The sequence below is a fragment of the Oncorhynchus masou genome, unplaced genomic scaffold (genome assembly GCF_036934945.1).
Source record: "Oncorhynchus masou masou isolate Uvic2021 unplaced genomic scaffold, UVic_Omas_1.1 unplaced_scaffold_554, whole genome shotgun sequence".
NCBI lineage: Eukaryota > Metazoa > Chordata > Actinopteri > Salmoniformes > Salmonidae > Oncorhynchus > Oncorhynchus masou.
In genome coordinates this window covers 398343-419230 of record NW_027011956.1, presented here as the reverse complement: position 1 = coordinate 419230, position 20888 = coordinate 398343, and the positions used below count along the sequence as shown (strand labels likewise).

The window sequence follows — 20888 nt, the reverse complement described above, 5'->3', positions numbered from 1 at the left end:
TGCTAGGACCCCTAGGCATAATGTAGCTAGGACCCCTAGACATAATGAGTCAGGTTACATGTAGCTAGGACTCCAAGACAGAATGAGTCAGATTACATGTAGCTAGGGCCCCTAGACAGAATGAGTCAGGTTGCATGTAGCTAGGACCCCTAGACATAATGAGTCAGGTTACATGTAGCTAGGACTCCTAGACATAATGAGTCAGGTTACAGACCATGTAGCTAGGACCCCTAGACATAATGAGTCAGGTTACAGACCATGTAGCTAGGACCCCTCGACAGAATGAGTCAGGTTACATGTAGCTAGGACTCCAAGACAGAATGAGTCAGGTTACATGTAGCTAGGACTCCTAGACATAATGAGTCAGGTTACATGTAGCTAGGACTCCTAGACATAATGAGTCAGGTTACATGTAGCTAGGCCTAAGACTCCTAGACATAATGAGTCAGGTTACATGTAGCTAGGACCCCTCGACAGAATGAGTCGGGGTACATGTAGCTCGGCCTAAGACTCCTAGACATAATGAGTCAGGTTACATGTAGCTAGGACCCCTCGACAGAATGAGTCAGGTTACATGTAGCTCGGCCTAAGACTCCTAGACATAATGAGTCAGGTTACATGTAGCTAGGACCCCTCGACAGAATGAGTCAGGTTACATGTAACTAGGACCCCTAGACATAATGAGTCAGGTTACATGTAGCTAGGACCCCTAGACATAATGAGTCAGGTTACAGACCATGTAGCTAGGACTCCTAGACATAATGAGTCAGGTTACATGTAGCTAGGACTCCTAGACAGAATGAGTCAGGTTACATGTAGCTAGGACTCCTAGACAGAATGAGTCAGGTTGCATGTAGCTAGGACTCCTAGACATAATGAGTCAGGTTGCATGTAGCTAGGACTCCTAGACATAATGAGTCAGGTTGCATGTAGCTAGGACTCCTAGACATAATGAGTCAGGTTACATGTAGCTAGGACTCCTAGACATAATGAGTCAGGTTACATGTAGCTAGGACTCCTAGACATAATGAGTCAGGTTACATGTAGCTAGGCCCAAGACTCCTTAACATAATGAGTCAGGTTACATGTAGCTAGGACTCCTAGACAGAATGAGTCAGGTTGCATGTAGCTAGGACTCCTAGACATAATGAGTCAGGTTGCATGTAGCTAGGCCTAAGACTCCTTAACATAATGAGTCAGGTTGCATGTAGCTAGGACTCCTAGACATAATGAGTCAGGTTGCATGTAGCTATGCCTAAGACTCCTTAACATAATGAGTCAGGTTACATGTAGCTAGGACTCCTAGACAGAATGAGTCAGGTTGCATGTAGCTATGCCTAAGACTCCTTAACATAATGAGTCAGGTTACATGTAGCTAGGACTCCTAGACAGAATGAGTCAGGTTGCATGTAGCTAGGACTCCTAGACAGAATGAGTCAGGTTGCATGTAGCTAGGACTCCTAGACATAATTTCTTAACACTATGGATGAGGATGCCGTTTCAGACACACCCTGTGCTTTTGAATTGATCTCTGAGTAGAATACTGAATCCCCATTGGTTCCTGAGTCTCTGAATGTCATGTCATGTACACTTCATTACCAAAAGTATGTGGACACCTACTTGTCAAACGTCTCATTCCAAAATCATGGGCATTAATATGGAGTTGGTCCCCCCTTTGCTGCTATAACAGCCTCCACTCTTCTGGGAAGGCTTTCCATTAGATGTTGGAACATCTAGTGTTGGAACAAGAGCATTTGTGAGGTCGGGCACTGATGTTGGGCGATTAGGCCTGGCTTGATGGGATGAGGTCAGGGCTCTTTGCAGGCCAGTCAAGTTCTTCCACACCGATCTCAACAAAGCATTGTTGTATGGACCTGGCTTTGTGCACGAGGGCATTTTCAAAGATGAAAGCACAGAATCGTATCCTGTAGCATTAAGATTTCCCTTCACTGAAACTAAAGGGCCTAGCCCGAATCCATTATTCCTCCTCCACCAAACTTCACAGTTGGCACTATACATTGGGGCAGGTAGCGTTCTCCTAGAATCCGCCAAACCCAGATTCATCCGTCTAACTGCCAAATGGTGAATCGTGATTCATCAGTCCAGAGAACATGTTTCCACTGCTCCAGAGTCCAATGGCTGCAAGCTTTACACCACTCCAGCTGACGCTTGGTACTGTGCACGGTGATGAACAGTGATCTTAGGCTTGTGTGTGGCCATGGAAGCCCATCTCTTCACCATGGAAGCCCATCTCATGAAGCCCCCGACGAACAGTTCTTGTGTTGACGTTGCTTCCAGAGGCAGTTTGGAACTCGATAGTGAGTGTTCCAACCGAGGACAGACGATTTTTACGCGCTACGTGCTTCAACACTCGGTGGTCCCGTTCTGTGAGCTTATGTGGCCTACCACTTCTCAGCTGAGCCGTTGTTGCTCCAAGACGTTTCCACTTCACAATAACAGCACTTACAGTTGACCGGGAAGCTCTAGCAGGTCAGAAATTTGACAAACTGACTTGTTGAATAGTGGCATCCTATGACGGTGCCACGTTGAAAGTCACTGAGCTCTTCAGTACAGGCCATTCTATTGCCAATGTTTGTCTATGGAGATTGCATGGATTTTATTTAATAGAGATTGCATGGCTGTGTGCTCAATGTTATACACCTGTCAGCAACGGGTGTGGCTGAAATAGATGAATCTACTCATTTGACGGGGTGTCCACATCCTTTTGTATATGTGGTGTATGTAGGCAGTACCTTGAAGTCCCAGAGGACCATAGCTCCGTCCAGACCCACACTGCTGTACTTGTCCACGTGGGCCTTAGTTCCTGACACGATACACAGCTGACTGGAGGGAAACACAGGAGCAGAGAGATTCAGTATATTTTACAAGCATTTCGCTACATCCGCAATAACATCTGCTAAACATGTGTATGTGACACACACAACAGACAACACACACAACACACTCCCTCTCTCCTCACGTGATGCTGTTCTGGTGCAGGCAGCCCAGCTCGTTGCTCTCGTCGTCAGTAGCCTTCTTATCCAGATTGCGGAAGTGTTGCATGGCGGACATGCTGCCCCTAGAGGTCTGCTTGGGGATGTCCAGCTTCTTAACAAACTTCAGACTGCCTGGGCCCTTATAGGAGAACTGAAACGGACAGCAGTCATGGCCCTGAAACAGAGGGTTTAGACATTAGGTATGCAGAGTATGTATGATAGGAACATAGAAGGTTTACACATTAGGTATGCAGAGTATGTATGCTAGAAACATAGAGTTTTTAGACATTAGGTATGCAAGGTATGTATGATAAGAACATAGAGGGTTTAGACATTAGGTATGCATGATAGGAACATAGAGGTTTTCGACATTAGGTATGCAGGGTATGTATGATAGGAACATAGAAGGTTTAGACATTAGGTATGCAGGGTATGTATGATAGGAACATAGAGGGTTTAGACATTAGGTATGCAGGGTATGTATGATAGGAACATAGAGGGTTTAGAGATTAGGTATGCAGGGTATGTATGATAGGAACATAGAAGGTTTAGACATTAGGTATGCAGGGTATGTATGATAGGAACATAGAAGGTTTAGACATTAGGTATGCAGGGTATGTATGATAGGAACATAGAAGGTTTAGACATTAGGTATGCAGGGTATGTATGATAGGAACATAGAGGGTTTCGACATTAGGTATGCAGGGTATGTATGATAGGAACATAGAAGGTTTAGACATTAGGTATGCAGGGTATGTATGATAGGAACATAGAGGGTTTAGACATTAGATATGCAGGGTATGTATGATAGGAACATAGAGGGTTTAGACATTAGGTATGCAGGGTATGTATGATAGGAAAATAGAAGGTTTAGACATTCGGTATGCAGAGTATGTATGATAGGAACATAGAGGGTTTAGACATTAGGTTTGCAGAGTATGTATGATAGGAACATAGAGGGTTTAGACATTAGGTATGCAGGGTATGTATGATATTGCCTTATGGTTGAGTCCCAAATGGAACCCTATTGCCTTTATATAATGCACTGCCTTTGACCAGGACCGATAGGAGCGAACTGTAGAATACCAGGCCACAAGGGATCCTGTAAAGCCTATATATAGGGGACAGTGTTCCATCTGGGACAGTGTATCACTGAACTCAATGAACTCCCACAGGTGGAAGTGGTTCGGTGAACTGGGCTCACATGTTGAGTAACCTTGCTATGGTTCTGGTCGGTCACAAATGAAGAGAGTGATGAGAGGTGTGTTTTCTTACCGCGGCAACCATCTCTGTGGGGCTCACATAGAGCACGCTCACTAGAGGGAGACGGTCCGTTGTCAGCTGAGTCACCCTGTCAATCGACACGAGGTCAGAGATCAAGAGTCATGGGGTCAATGACATGTTCCTCTCTTTGTGTGAATTTCTAAATGAAAGATTCCTCTCATCCCTTTCTCCTAGCCTCTTTCCTAAGAACATCAGAAGGACACAAGGTTCCTTTTCAAGGATCTCCTCCAATGATCTAAAGGCTTCCCTTCTCCATTTTCAGGAGACGAGGCGAGAGGACGACAGTAGTGGAGGAAAAGACTGAGAAGCATTCTTTCTGTCAGTGATAGCTACTCACTGTTTCCCCCTTCACTCTTTCCCCCTTCACTCTTTCCCCCCTTCTCTCTTTCCCCCTTCACTATTTCCCCCTTCACTCTTTCCCCCCTTCTCTCCTTCCCCCTTCACTCTTTCCCCCTTCTCTCCTTCCCCCTTCACTCTTTCCCCCTTCTCTCCTTCCCCCTTCACTCTTTCCCCCTTCTCTCCTTCCCCCTTCACTATTTCCCCCTTCACTCTTTCCCCCTTCTCTCCTTCCCCCTTCACTCTTTCCCCCTTCTCTCCTTCCCCCTTCACTCTTTCCCCCTTCTCTCCTTCCCCCTTCACTCTTTCCCCCTTCTCTCCTTCCCCCTTCACTATTCCCCCTTCACTCTTTCACCCCTTCACTATTTCCCCTGGGTAGTGTCTGCCTTTTAATTTGTACCTTTCACATTCACTCTTTCACCCTTCACTCTTTCACCCTTCACTCTTTCCCCCTTCACTCTTCTCCCCTTCACTCTTCTCCCCTTCACTCTTCTCCACTTCACTCTTCCCCCCTTCACTCTTCCTCCCTTCACTCTTTCCCCTTTCACTATTTCCCCCTTCACTCTTTCCCCTTTCACTATTTCCCCCTTCACTCTTTCACCCTTCACTCTTTCCCCCTTCACTCTTCTCCCCTTCACTCTTCTCCCCTTCACTCTTTCACCCTTCACTCTTCTCCCCTTCACTCTTCTCCCCTTCACTCTTTCCCCCTTCACTCTTCCCCCCTTCACTCTTTCCCCCTTCACTCTTTCCCCCTTCACTCTTTCCCCTTCACTCTTTCCACCTTCACTCTTTCACTCACTCTTTCCCCTGGGTGGCGTCGGCCACACTGATGCTGCTGTTGTGAGCGACCCAGGCCAGGTGGTCTCCGCTGGGGGAGAAGGAGACACTGTGTACCCAACCTCCACAGTCCTTGGTCTCCAGCAGCATCTCCCCAAATGGCATCTTAGCCCCCCAAGCTGTCGGGCCTGGCTTTTCCTCGATTTCCTTGATGTAGGCAGAGAAGATCCTGCATGAAGAGAATTTGGGAATCGTCATGTTTGTATCACTATCCGGCTCGCACAACGTTACTTTAATACCTGATTATTTTGTATCCCAAAGAGAGAGTATTTTTAAATACTGTTATAGTAATAACAGACAGTATATACATTGGTATAAAACAATTAAACCACCATACTATGACTCACACCTAGAATGCATGTAGAATTTTCTGTGAAAAGGGTTCTACATGGAACCCTAACGGCTTTTCCAAACGGTTCTCCTTTGGGGACAGCCCGAATCACCCCTTTTAGGTTCTAGATAGCACCTTTCTTTCTAAGATTGCGTGGTAAAGAAACCTGTTGTGAGAAAATACAAAACTATGACAAAATTGTTTGCGAAATGACATCAGATTCAATTCAAAGGTGGTGCAGGGTTTATCAAGCAGAAGTGCTGTACAGATGTAATTACATTGTCATAGTTTTGTAACAGCTCCTTGACCAGGCATTAGAAAATAAATAATCTGACCCGATAATTACCTAGCTAAAGGTTGAATAAATAAGAATCAGCAAAGCAATGGCATCAACAGCATTAGAGACAGTTACTATCTGTTGGTTCTGACCTGCAGTGGAAGCCTTAGAGACAGTTACTATCTGTTGGTTCTGACCTGCAGTGGAAGCCTTAGAGACAGTTACTATCTGTTGGTTCTGACCTGCAGTGGAAGCCTTAGAGACAGTTACTATCTGTTGGTTCTGACCTGCAGTGGAAGCCTTAGAGACAGTTACTATCTGTTGGTTCTGACCTGCAGTGGAAGCCTTAGAGACAGTTACAATCTGTTGGTTCTGACCTGCAGTGGAAGCCTTAGAGACAGTTACTATCTGTTGGTTCTGACCTGCAGTGGAAGCCTTAGAGACAGTTACTATCTGTTGGTTCTGACCTGCAGTGGAAGCCTTAGAGACAGTTACTATCTGTTGGTTCTGACCTGCAGTGGAAGCCTTAGAGACAGTTACTATCTGTTGGTTCTGACCTGCAGTGGAAGCCTTAGAGACAGTTACTATCTGTTGGTTCTGACCTGCAGTGGAAGCCTTAGAGACAGTTACAATCTGTTGGTTCTGACCTGCAGTGGAAGCCTTAGAGACAGTTACTATCTGTTGGTTCTGACCTGCAGTGGAAGCATTAGAGACAGTTACTATCTGTTGGTTCTGACCTGCAGTGGAAGCCTTAGAGACAGTTACTATCTGTTGGTTCTGACCTGCAGTAGAAGCCTTAGAGACAGTTACTATCTGTTGGTTCTGACCTGCAGTGGAAGCATTAGAGACAGTTACTATCTGTTGGTTCTGACCTGCAGTGGAAGCCTTAGAGACAGTTACTATCTGTTGGTTCTGACCTGCAGTGGAAGCCTTAGAGACAGTTACTATCTGTTGGTTCTGACCTGCAGTGGAAGCCTTAGAGACAGTTACTATCTGTTGGTTCTGACCTGCAGTGGAAGCCTTAGAGACAGTTACTATCTGTTGGTTCTGACCTGCAGTGGAAGCCTTAGAGACAGTTACTATCTGTTGGTTCTGACCTGCAGTGGAAGCATTAGAGACAGTTACTATCTGTTGGTTCTGACCTGCAGTGGAAGCCTTAGAGACAGTTACTATCTGTTGGTTCTGACCTGCAGTGGAAGCCTTAGAGACAGTTACTATCTGTTGGTTCTGACCTGCAGTGGAAGCCTTAGAGACAGTTACTATCTGTTGGTTCTGACCTGCAGTGGAAGCCTTAGAGACAGTTACTATCTGTTGGTTCTGACCTGCAGTGGAAGCCTTAGAGACAGTTACAATCTGTTGGTTCTGACCTGCAGTGGAAGCCTTAGAGACAGTTACTATCTGTTGGTTCTGACCTGCAGTGGAAGCATTAGAGACAGTTACTATCTGTTGGTTCTGACCTGCAGTGGAAGCCTTAGAGACAGTTACTATCTGTTGGTTCTGACCTGCAGTGGAAGCCTTAGAGACAGTTACTATCTGTTGGTTCTGACCTGCAGTGGAAGCATTAGAGACAGTTACTATCTGTTGGTTCTGACCTGCAGTGGAAGCCTTAGAGACAGTTACTATCTGTTGGTTCTGACCTGCAGTGGAAGCCTTAGAGACAGTTACTATCTGTTGGTTCTGACCTGCAGTGGAAGCCTTAGAGACAGTTACTATCTGTTGGTTCTGACCTGCAGTGGAAGCCTTAGAGACAGTTACTATCTGTTGGTTCTGACCTGCAGTGGAAGCCTTAGAGACAGTTACTATCTGTTGGTTCTGACCTGCAGTGGAAGCCTTAGAGACAGTTACAATCTGTTGGTTCTGACCTGCAGTGGAAGCCTTAGAGACAGTTACTATCTGTTGGTTCTGACCTGCAGTGGAAGCATTAGAGACAGTTACTATCTGTTGGTTCTGACCTGCAGTGGAAGCCTTAGAGACAGTTACTATCTGTTGGTTCTGACCTGCAGTGGAAGCCTTAGAGACAGTTACTATCTGTTGGTTCTGACCTGCAGTGGAAGCATTAGAGACAGTTACTATCTGTTGGTTCTGACCTGCAGTGGAAGCCTTAGAGACAGTTACTATCTGTTGGTTCTGACCTGCAGTGGAAGCCTTAGAGACAGTTACTATCTGTTGGTTCTGACCTGCAGTGGAAGCCTTAGAGACAGTTACTATCTGTTGGTTCTGACCTGCAGTGGAAGCCTTAGAGACAGTTACTATCTGTTGGTTCTGACCTGCAGTGGAAGCCTTAGAGACAGTTACTATCTGTTGGTTCTGACCTGCAGTGGAAGCCTTAGAGACAGTTACTATCTGTTGGTTCTGACCTGCAGTGGAAGCCTTAGAGACAGTTACTATCTGTTGGTTCTGACCTGCAGTGGAAGCCTTAGAGACAGTTACTATCTGTTGGTTCTGACCTGCAGTGGAAGCCTTAGAGACAGTTACTATCTGTTGGTTCTGACCTGCAGTGGAAGCCTTAGAGACAGTTACTATCTGTTGGTTCTGACCTGCAGTGGAAGCCTTAGAGACAGTTACTATCTGTTGGTTCTGACCTGCAGTGGAAGCCTTAGAGACAGTTACTATCTGTTGGTTCTGACCTGCAGTGGAAGCCTTAGAGACAGTTACTATCTGTTGGTTCTGACCTGCAGTGGAAGCCTTAGAGACAGTTACTATCTGTTGGTTCTGACCTGCAGTGGAAGCCTTAGAGACAGTTACTATCTGTTGGTTCTGACCTGCAGTGGAAGCCTTAGAGACAGTTACTATCTGTTGGTTCTGACCTGCAGTGGAAGCCTTAGAGACAGTTACAATCTGTTGGTTCTGACCTGCAGTGGAAGCCTTAGAGACAGTTACAATCTGTTGGTTCTGACCTGCAGTGGAAGCCTTAGAGACAGTTACTATCTGTTGGTTCTGACCTGCAGTGGAAGCCTTAGAGACAGTTACAATCTGTTGGTTCTGACCTGCAGTGGAAGCCTTAGAGACAGTTACTATCTGTTGGTTCTCACCTGCAGTGGAAGCCTTAGAGACAGTTACTATCTGTTGGTTCTGACCTGCAGTGGAAGCCTTAGAGACAGTTACTATCTGTTGGTTCTGACCTGCAGTGGAAGCCTTAGAGACAGTTACTATCTGTTGGTTCTGACCTGCAGTGGAAGCCTTAGAGACAGTTACTATCTGTTGGTTCTGACCTGCAGTGGAAGCCTTAGAGACAGTTACAATCTGTTGGTTCTGACCTGCAGTGGAAGCCTTAGAGACAGTTACTATCTGTTGGTTCTGACCTGCAGTGGAAGCATTAGAGACAGTTACTATCTGTTGGTTCTGACCTGCAGTGGAAGCCTTAGAGACAGTTACTATCTGTTGGTTCTGACCTGCAGTGGAAGCCTTAGAGACAGTTACTATCTGTTGGTTCTGACCTGCAGTGGAAGCCTTAGAGACAGTTACTATCTGTTGGTTCTGACCTGCAGTGGAAGCCTTAGAGACAGTTACTATCTGTTGGTTCTGACCTGCAGTGGAAGCCTTAGAGACAGTTACTATCTGTTGGTTCTGACCTGCAGTGGAAGCCTTAGAGACAGTTACTATCTGTTGGTTCTGACCTGCAGTGGAAGCCTTAGAGACAGTTACTATCTGTTGGTTCTGACCTGCAGTGGAAGCCTTAGAGACAGTTACAATCTGTTGGTTCTGACCTGCAGTGGAAGCCTTAGAGACAGTTACTATCTGTTGGTTCTGACCTGCAGTGGAAGCATTAGAGACAGTTACTATCTGTTGGTTCTGACCTGCAGTGGAAGCCTTAGAGACAGTTACTATCTGTTGGTTCTGACCTGCAGTGGAAGCCTTAGAGACAGTTACTATCTGTTGGTTCTGACCTGCAGTGGAAGCCTTAGAGACAGTTACTATCTGTTGGTTCTGACCTGCAGTGGAAGCCTTAGAGACAGTTACTATCTGTTGGTTCTGACCTGCAGTGGAAGCCTTAGAGACAGTTACAATCTGTTGGTTCTGACCTGCAGTGGAAGCCTTAGAGACAGTTACTATCTGTTGGTTCTGACCTGCAGTGGAAGCCTTAGAGACAGTTACTATCTGTTGGTTCTGACCTGCAGTGGAAGCCTTAGAGACAGTTACAATCTGTTGGTTCTGACCTGCAGTGGAAGCCTTAGAGACAGTTACTATCTGTTGGTTCTGACCTGCAGTGGAAGCCTTAGAGACAGTTACTATCTGTTGGTTCTGACCTGCAGTGGAAGCCTTAGAGACAGTTACTATCTGTTGGTTCTGACCTGCAGTGGAAGCCTTAGAGACAGTTACTATCTGTTGGTTCTGACCTGCAGTGGAAGCCTTAGAGACAGTTACAATCTGTTGGTTCTGACCTGCAGTGGAAGCCTTAGAGACAGTTACTATCTGTTGGTTCTGACCTGCAGTGGAAGCATTAGAGACAGTTACTATCTGTTGGTTCTGACCTGCAGTGGAAGCCTTAGAGACAGTTACTATCTGTTGGTTCTGACCTGCAGTGGAAGCCTTAGAGACAGTTACTATCTGTTGGTTCTGACCTGCAGTGGAAGCATTAGAGACAGTTACTATCTGTTGGTTCTGACCTGCAGTGGAAGCCTTAGAGACAGTTACTATCTGTTGGTTCTGACCTGCAGTGGAAGCCTTAGAGACAGTTACTATCTGTTGGTTCTGACCTGCAGTGGAAGCCTTAGAGACAGTTACTATCTGTTGGTTCTGACCTGCAGTGGAAGCCTTAGAGACAGTTACTATCTGTTGGTTCTGACCTGCAGTGGAAGCCTTAGAGACAGTTACTATCTGTTGGTTCTGACCTGCAGTGGAAGCCTTAGAGACAGTTACTATCTGTTGGTTCTGACCTGCAGTGGAAGCCTTAGAGACAGTTACTATCTGTTGGTTCTGACCTGCAGTGGAAGCCTTAGAGACAGTTACTATCTGTTGGTTCTGACCTGCAGTGGAAGCCTTAGAGACAGTTACTATCTGTTGGTTCTGACCTGCAGTGGAAGCCTTAGAGACAGTTACTATCTGTTGGTTCTGACCTGCAGTGGAAGCCTTAGAGACAGTTACTATCTGTTGGTTCTGACCTGCAGTGGAAGTCAGAGGATCCTGCAGCCAACAGGATGTTGTTGGGGTGCCAGTCCAGACACATCACCGTGGACCGGATGCTCTTCTTTATGTGCTTACTGAGCCACCTGCAGGGGCCAGAGGTCACAAAGGTCAAAGGTTGCAATAGATTCATACATAACAGTATTAGTAAGAGGGTACAGTGAGAGTGAGGGAGGGAGTGAATGAGTGAGTGAGTGAGTGAGTGAGTGAGTGAGTGAGTGAGTGAGTGAGTGAGTGAGCGAGTAAGTAAATGAGTGAGTGAGTGAGTGAGTGAGTGAGTGAGTGAGCGAGTGAGTAAATGAGTGAGTGAGTGAGTGAGTAAATGAGTGAGTGAGTGAGTGAGTGAGTGAGTGAGTGAGCGAGTAAATTAGTGAGTGAGTGAGTGAGTGAGTGAGTAGATGAGTGAGTAGATGAGTGAGTGAGTGAGTGAGTGAGTGAGTGAGTGAGTGAGTGAGTAAATTAGTGAGTGAGTGAGTGAGTGAGTGAGTAGATGAGTGAGTAGATGAGTGAGTGAGTGAGTGAGCGAGTGAGTAGATGAGTGAGTAGATGAGTGAGTGAGTGAGCGAGCGAGTAGATGAGTGAGTAGATGAGTGAGTGAGTGAGTGAATAAATTAGTGAATGAGTGAGTGAGTGAGTGAGTGAGTGAGTAGATGAGTGAGTAGATGAGTGAGTGAGTGAGTAAATTAGTGAGTAAATTAGTGAATGAGTGAGTGAGTAGATGAGTGAGTAGATGAGTGAGTGAGTGAGTGAGTGAGTACATGAGTGAGTAGATGAGTGAGTGAGTGAGTGAGTGAGTGAGTGAGTGAGTGAGTAGTGAGTGAGTGAGTGAGTGAGTGAGTGAGTGAGTGAGTGAGTAGATGAGTGAGTAGATGAGTGAGTAGATGAGTGAGTGAGTGAGCGAGCGAGTGAGTGAGTGAGTGAGTGAGTAGATGAGTAGATGAGTGAGTGAGTAGATGAGTGAGTGAGTGAGTGAGTGAGTGAGTGAGTAGATGAGTGAGTGAGTGAGTGAGTGAGTGAGTGAGTGAGTGAGTGAGCGAGCGAGCGAGCGAGTGAGTGAGTAGATGAGTGAGTGAGTGAGTGAGCGAGTGAGCGAGTGAGTCAGTGAGTGAGTAGATGAGTGAGTGAGTGAGTGAGTGAGTGAGTGAGTGAGTAGATGAGTGAGTGAGTGAGTGAGTGAGTGAGTGAGTAGATGAGTGATTGAGTGAGTAGATGAGTGAGTGAGTGAGTGAGTGAGCGAGCGACCGACCGTCCGACTGACTGAACGTGTTCTGTGTCTCTCACCAGTCGTTCTCCTTCTCGAAGTAGCAGACAGAGATGAGGCGAGCACCGCTGCCCAGGGCAAACTTATTCTCCAGAGGGGACCACTTGACAAAAGTAGCAGCCCGGTTGATCCTCACCAACACCAGAGTGGGCTTCCACACCTTGTCCTTCAGGGTCCACACGTACGCATTACGATCCGATGCACACGTCACGATGCGGTTCGAATCCGGAGCCCAGTCGATGCCTGGAAGGTGTTTAGGAGAAGGAGACAATGAAGAGAATGATGCAGTTGGAATCCCACAATGCCTTGTGATGCAACATGTGTGTGTGTGTGTGTGTGTGTGTGTGTGTGTGTGTGTGTGTGTGTGTGTGTGTGTGTGTGTGTGTGTGTGTGTGTGTGTGTGTGTGTGTGTGTGTGTGTGTGTGTGTGTGTGTGTGTGTTCAGTGGGTACCTGTGATTCGTCCACTGTGCTCAGTCAGCTCGTGGATCTTGGCCCACTCGTTCCCCTTCTTCTCATAGATGATCACCACACTGCTGTTGGGGCTGACAGCAATCTCTGGAGATAGACATCGTTATGTCACTACAATATTTTGATTAACAACAACTAATACACAGCAATATCTGGTGAGGGGAGAGACATCTTTACGTCATTACAATATCTTGATTAACAACAACTAATACACAGCAATATCTGGTGAGGGGAGAGACATCTTTACGTCACTACAATATCTTGATTAACAACAACTAATACACAGCAATATCTGGTGAGGGGAGAGACATCTTTACGTCACTACAATATCTTGATTAACAACAACTAATACACAGCAATATCTGGTGAGGGGAGAGACATCTTTACGTCACTACAATATCTTGATTAACAACAACTAATACACAGCAATATCTGGTGAGGGGAGAGACATCTTTATGTCACTACAATATCTTGATTAACAACAACTAATACACAGCAATATCTGGAGAGAGGAGAGACATCTTTACATCACTACAACATCTTGATTAACAACAACTAATACACAGCAATATCTGGTGAGGGAGAGACATCTTTACGTCACTACAATATCTTGATTAACAACAACTAATACACAGCAATATCTGGTGAGGGGAGAGACATCTTTACGTCACTACAATATCTTGATTAACAACAACTAATACACAGCAATATCTGGTGAGGGGAGAGACATCTTTACGTCACTACAATATCTTGATTAACAACAACTAATACACAGCAATATCTGGTGAGGGGAGAGACATCTTTACGTCACTACAATATCTTGATTAACAACAACTAATACACAGCAATATCTGGTGAGGGGAGAGACATCTTTACGTCACTACAATATCTTGATTAACAACAACTAATACACAGCAATATCTGGTGAGGGGAGAGACATCTTTACGTCACTACAATATCTTGATTAACAACAACTAATACACAGCAATATCTGGTGAGGGGAGAGACATCTTTACGTCACTACAATATCTTGATTAACAACAACTAATACACAGCAATATCTGGTGAGGGGAGAGACATCTTTATGTCACTACAATATCTTGATTAACAACAACTAATACACAGCAATATCTGGAGAGAGGAGAGACATCTTTACATCACTACAACATCTTGATTAACAACAACTAATACACAGCAATATCTGGTGAGGGGAGAGACATCTTTACGTCACTACAATATCTTGATTAACAACAACTAATACACAGCAATATCTGGTGAGGGGAGAGACATCTTTACGTCACTACAATATCTTGATTAACAACAACTAATACACAGCAATATCTGGTGAGGGGAGAGACATCTTTACGTCACTACAATATCTTGATTAACAACAACTAATACACAGCAATATCTGGTGAGGGGAGAGACATCTTTACGTCACTACAATATCTTGATTAACAACAACTAATACACAGCAATATCTGGTGAGGGGAGAGACATCTTTACGTCACTACAATATCTTGATTAACAACAACTAATACACAGCAATATCTGGTGAGGGGAGAGACATCTTTACGTCACTACAATATCTTGATTAACAACAACTAATACACAGCAATATCTGGTGAGGGGAGAGACATCTTTATGTCACTACAATATCTTGATTAACAACAACTAATACACAGCAATATCTGGAGAGAGGAAGGCATCTCTGCATCTCTACATCATCTTGATTAACATGTAACGAATGTGTAATGGATAGAAACATGCTGATTGCTGATTGACAGTTGTACACACACACACACACACACACGCAAGTGCACACAGACACACACACACACACACACACACACACACACACACACACACACACACAAAAACACACACGCACACACACAAGCAAGCGCACACAGACACACACAACATTGCATATTATGTGGAGGAGAGATGTCTATAATGCATTGACGTATCATATATGACACGTACAGAAACATACAGCACACTGTATATGTATACACAGCAAATTCTCCAGTGGTGAATCAACACTGACAGTGTTCAGTTCAACACTGGGCCAGTGTGTAGAAGTGTCCACGCTTTTCAGTGTTAAATCACTGTTAAAGGAAATTAGCACTTTTAGTGTTATGCAACACCTCATATTTAACACCAGGAAGTGTATATAGTTTTCACCAAAGGTGTTTGCAATGACACCTCATAGTATTTTTTTTTTAACAATTACACTAATTAGGCCTAGTTTCACCCTAGTAAAAAGGTCTGAAACTCATGGTTTACAGGCCACATCAGGCCTTGAAGTAGGGTAGGTAACTTTCCCAGTTGAAGGATTTCAGATTTTTTAACTATTTCCTCCCATTTCCAGGAATCTCCCAACCACGACTTCTGAAAAATCTAGAAATGATGGCAAGATTATTGACCAGACTTTTGCAACCACACTATGGTGGTTTGCAAAGTGATTTGTAATTCCTATCAGAATCCAAACAGAATGATTGCCTGGGTTAGCAGTGTTGTGAGGAGAGTATTTATGATTTAAAAAGGGAACAACCTTTTCAGTAACGGGTGCAAATCTAATTAACTGATTTGATTCGTTTTGAAAAAGGTTTGTTATTTGTCTTTGAGTAGCATAATATGAATCAACCAATCAGTGTACAAGCAAAAACAAAAGTATCAAAAAACAATCATAAAAGAAAATCTACCTGCAGTAGAGCATGCTGGGAAATATGATAATAATGGCCGTGGTTTTGATGGGAACGTTATACTCTCCACAGAGTAAAACCAGAGAGGAAGAGGCAAAGCGAGAGATTTCACTCTCCCCAAAATCTGTCCACGTGGGAATACAGCGTTATTCAATGAGTTTCTGTGGGCTTAATGAGCAAACTGATAAGCAGACTTCCTGCCTTCCCACCTTTGGGACAATGGCTCCTATTGTTAGCCTCTAGTCATTGTATAATGATCTCTGGTAAAACTGGCACAACCACACTCTCACAGTCAACACTGGTTATTAACATCAACACAGGGGTTGTCTACACTAATAGAGTTAATTTAACACCTGAACCAACACTAGAAATATTACACTGAAAAACATCTACATCTACATTACATGACCCTCTTTCCACTGGGATTCTCTGCCTCTAACCCTATTACAGGGGCTGAGTCACTGGCTTACTGGGGCTCTCTCATGCCGTCCCTGGGAGGGGTGCGTCACCTGAGTGGGTTGAATCACTGATGTGATCATCCTGTCTGGTTTGTGCCGTGGCGGGGATCTTTGTGGGCTATACTCAGCCTTGTCTCGGGATGGTAAGTTGGTGGTTAAAGATATCCCTCTAGTGGTGTGGGGGCTGTGCTTTGGCAAAGTGGGTGGGGTAATATCCTTCCTGTTTGACCCTGTCCGGGGGTGTCCTCGGCTGGGGCCACAGTGTCTCCTGTGTGAATTTAAGTGTGGTCTCTCTAATTCTCTCTTTCTCTCTTTCTTTCTCTCTCTCTACCTGATGTGATGACTCCTTGCTGTCCCCAGTCCACCTGGCCGTGCTGCTGCTCCAGTTTCAACTGTTCTGCCTTGTTATTATTGGACCATGCTGGTCATTTATGAACATTTGTACATCTTGGCCATGTTCTGTTATAATCTCCACCCGGCACAGCCAGAAGAGGACTGGCCACCCCACATAGCCTGGTTCCTCTCTAGGTTTCTTCCTAGGTTTTGGCCTTTCTAGGGAGTTTTTCCTAGGCACTGTGCTTCTACACCTGCATTGCTTGCTGCTTGGGGTTTTAGGCTGGGTTTCTGTACAGCACTTTGAGATATCAGCTGATGTACGAAGGGCTATATAAATAAATTTGATTTGATTTGATTAGGTAACATTTACTGTGTAGCACTGGCATTTTGTTAACCTTGTCCTCAGGCTCTATTGTTACTGCATATAGACGTTGGAGAGAGGGAGATCCGGCTTGGGACCAGATTAGCATGTTTACCTACAAATTTCTCTCTACGTCAAAGATAACTTGTTTAGTGTAGAGATACTGTAGATAAATCACAATGTTCATGTTACATCGTTGTACATTAACAGAATACTAAAAGGGTAGAGTTAGACTAGTAAAGGAGACGAAGAAGAAGAGTGAAGTCTAATGTGTCCCAAATGGCAACCCTATTCCCTACATAATGCTCTTTGGGTCCTGATACAAAGTAGTGCACTATATAGGGAATAGGGTACCATTTGGGCCCACACTACAGTATGGAGCTCCTTACATCTCTGCTAACATTTCCTCTGTTGATAATCACATTCCCCAGATCTTCAGATATTTTTAATGGACAGCAATTAGAGGAGGAAGAGGAAGTGCATCTGCAGACAGCAAACAACACGAGGGGTTTGCGTCTCAACGGGCACCCTATTCGCTACATAGTGCACTATGCATGACTAGAACCCTATGGGCCCTGGTCAAAAGGTAGTGCACTGTATAGGGAATTTGGGACGCTTCCGAGGAGCCAGCAGGCCAGCTAATGGAGGTATAGACCGGGAGAAAGAGAGGTGTGTGTGTGTGTGTGTGTGTGTGTGTGTGTGTGTGTGTGTGTGTGTGTGTGTGTGTGTGTGTGTGTGTGTGTGTGTGTGTGTGTGTGTGTGTGTGTGTGTGTGTGTGTGTGTGCGTGCCCGTGTGTGTGTGCGTGCCCGTGTGTGTGTGAGTGCCCGTGTGTGTGTGCGTGCCCGTGTGTGTGTGTGTTGCCGTGTGTGTGTTGAAATGCGGGCAAACTGGTTTAAGTATTACTGCAGGACTACTTACGTGTCCTGTCCTTATTCCAGGCATGACAGGAGAGAGGCTCCAACCCAAAGCTGTACAGAGACATGCTTCAACAAGGGGTCCACAGGGTTCTGGAATGTGGCTGGGAACGGAATGTCTTCTTCTTGTCAGGGATTGGTTGGAACTCTACTGTAGTAAAACCAGGAAGGGAGGGTTAAAAGTCAGAAAGATTGGGTTAGATAAAGTTAGATTGTAGGCCTAGCCTATACTCTAGGAGGCAAATTTGCCCCCAAGCAACTCAAACCCAAGTGTCTTTCAGAAACTGGTTGAATGTCTGAATTGTTTTTTTTTAGTTGTATCTTACAATAATCGTGCCCGTTTAGGTAAATATTAAGTTGAGCGTCGACTTTTGTTGAGTTGAGCAACGAGTTGAGCAAGGAAACTAACTGTGGACGTTGGTCGTCAGTGTTGGCACATACTTTGTAAACACAAAATGGCTACCTTTCATCTTTACATGGTTGTTGCTGCCTGCTAGCTGTGTTGACATAGTGGGAAAAACCATTGCATTCAGATACAGTCAACCCTACAGTATATATTTTTTTGTATAGGTAGAGATTTGCATCTTCCTTCCACTTGGTGGGAGACACTCAGAAGACCAGAAGGACTTTCTGATTGATCCTATGCACAACAACATTAGACTGGTTCCATTGCATACCCTTAATATCCTGCTCTATTGGCCTCCATTGCTCTATACCTCTCATACTGTCACTCCAACATTCTTGATGCCCTTGATACATGGCATTATAAGACCTTTCTGCATTGCCTCCCAGTCCCAGTATCTGACAAGGAACTGAACTGAGAGTGCTTTCTTATCACACTTAATTAGCATAGAGATCAAACACACACAGACACAGATACACACACAGACACAGATACACACACAGACACAGATACACACACAGACACAGACACAGATACACACACAGACACAGATACACACAAAGACACACACACAGACACAGATACACACACAGACACACACTCAAACAGGAAAGACCACGCCATAGAAAACCATAAGAAACCCAATGCAACTAAGAACCAAGGGAATTGTCAACCAAAGCCAGTCTCTCCCTCCTACCTCTCCTTCCTCCAGTGGACAGGAACGATACGATGATGTAAACCGACGTCTCTGTGTGTGTGGTTGTAGCAGGGTTGTATTCGCGGACTCTGGGCAGTCTACACGAATGAAGCAGTGCAGCGCAGGACTGGAGAGGACACAAGAAGAGGAAGTAGAGCGAGATTGAGAGACACACAGAGAGAGAAGGAGGAGAGACGAGGGTGTGTCTGCGTATTCAGCTATTGCGCAAGCACCTGGGACAAAGGTTGGTGGAGGATGAAGATAACATGCAGACTGTCAGGTGACTTTCCCTCAACAGGACACCTGTAGTAGTTTAACAGAATAAGATGTTTCCTCAACAGGACACCTGTAGTAGTTTGACTGAGACTTTCCCTCAACAGGACACCTGTAGTAGTTTGACTGAGACGTTTCCTCAACAGGACACCTGTAGTAGTTTGACTGAGACTTTCCCTCAACAGGACACCTGTAGTAGTTTAACAGAATAAGTTGTTTCCTCAACAGGACACCTGTAGTAGTTTAACAGAATAAGATGTTTCCTCAACAGGACACCTGTAGTAGTTTGACTGAGACTTTCCCTCAACAGGACACCTGTAGTAGTTTGACTGAGACTTTCCCTCAACAGGACACCTGTAGTAGTTTGACTGAGACTTTCCCTCAACAGGACACCTGTAGTAGTTTGACTGAGACTTTCCCTCAACAGGACACCTGTAGTAGTTTGACTGAGACTTTCCCTCAACAGGACACCTGTAGTAGTTTGACTGAGACTTTCCCTCAACAGGACACCTGTAGTAGTTTAACTGAGACGTTTCCTCAACAGGACACCTGTAGTAGTTTAACAGAATAAGATGTTTCCTCAACAGGACACCTGTAGTAGTTTGACTGAGACTTTCCCTCAACAGGACACCTGTAGTAGTTTAACAGAATAGTTGTTCCCTCAACAGGACACCTGTAGTAGTTTGACTGAATAAGATGTTTCCTCAACAGGACACCTGTAGTAGTTTGACTGAATAAGATGTTTCCTCAACAGGACACCTGTAGTAGTTTGACTGAATAAGATGTTCCCTCAACAGGACACCTGTAGTAGTTTGACTGAGACTTTCCCTCAACAGGACACCTGTAGTAGTTTAACAGAATAAGATGTTTCCTCAACAGGACACCTGTAGTAGTTTGACTGAGACTTTCCCTCAACAGGACACCTGTAGTAGTTTGACTGAGACGTTCCCTCAACAGGACACCTGTAGTAGTTTGACTGAATAAGATGTTTCCTCAACAGGACACCTGTAGTAGTTTGACTGAGACGTTTCCTCAACAGGACACCTGTAGTAGTTTGACTGAGACGTTCCCTCAACAGGACACCTGTAGTAGTTTGACTGAATAAGATGTTTCCTCAACAGGACACCTGTAGTAGTTTGACTGAGACGTTCCCTCAACAGGACACCTGTAGTAGTTTGACTGAATAAGATGTTTCCTCAACAGGACACCTGTAGTAGTTTGACTGAGACGTTTCCTCAACAGGACACCTGTAGTAGTTTAACAGAATAGTTGTTTCCTCAACAGGACACCTGTAGTAGTTTGACTGAGACTTTCCCTCAACAGGACACCTGTAGTAGTTTAACAGAATAAGATGTTTCCTCAACAGGACACCTGTAGTAGTTTGATTGAACAAGGAACACGTTGACACCTGTATTCTGGTTTAAATCTCTATCACAAATGTTGTAAATCTTTAGTGAGCATAATGTTTGGAGCTCAGACGCACTAGATCATTTATGAAAGCACGCATGAAGAAATCATATTTATTCAGTTTGTTCTGATACTGAATACGTTTTTTATCCATTGAGATTACAGCAAGAATTCTACCTATAATGGTAAGCCAATATAAAACTCAACTTCTCAAGGGACAAGAGAGACAAGTCTATTTGAATATTCTTGCTGCCCCTACAAATGTTGTATTTTGTAAAAAAAAAATAAAAAAAATCTATCAATTGATATGCAGTAAACGAAATACTGTTATCAAAACACTCACTTTCTGTGAAGTGTTGGCAGAACAAAAAAAGGCCTTGCCCTTTAAGGTAGTTAAGGTGACGTATATACCAGA

General features: G+C 44.7%; 1 protein-coding gene across 2 annotated transcripts; it reads right to left on the bottom strand.

Annotated features, from left to right (window-relative positions):
• Positions 1–2684: 2684 nt before the first annotated feature.
• On the bottom strand, positions 2685–18971 carry LOC135536093 (actin-related protein 2/3 complex subunit 1A-A-like). 2 transcript variants are annotated; one of them, XM_064962481.1, is made up of 9 exons: positions 18794–18971; positions 17698–17841; positions 12898–13002; positions 12467–12689; positions 11164–11271; positions 5416–5622; positions 4272–4347; positions 2981–3171; positions 2685–2844 (listed from the first exon to the last, which is right to left on the bottom strand). In XM_064962481.1, exons 2-9 carry the CDS (start codon positions 17759–17761, stop codon positions 2700–2702), a joined length of 1119 nt encoding a protein of 372 aa, XP_064818553.1. In that variant the 5' UTR covers positions 17762–17841; positions 18794–18971; the 3' UTR covers positions 2685–2699. The 2 variants fall into 2 exon arrangements, with proteins under 2 accessions (XP_064818553.1, XP_064818552.1); XM_064962480.1 differs by having other exon boundaries at positions 17698–17844; positions 18794–18970.
• Between the last annotated feature and the right edge of the window lie 1917 nt (positions 18972–20888).

What these genes read in the sequence shown, in the direction of transcription:
- LOC135536093 (XM_064962481.1), bottom strand. Translation starts at nt 17,761, where the DNA reads ATGTCTCTGTACAGCTTTGGGTTGGAGCCTCTCTCCTGTCATGCCTGG. An exon ending in CTGGAATAAGGACAGGACAC is followed by an intron (nt 13,003 to 17,697) that starts GTAAGTAGTCCT and finishes GTCTATCTCCAG; the next exon opens with AGATTGCTGTCAGCCCCAAC. An exon ending in GACGCCACCCAGGGGAAAGA is followed by an intron (nt 4,348 to 5,415) that starts GTGAGTGAAAGA and finishes GTCGATTGACAG; the next exon opens with GGTGACTCAGCTGACAACGG.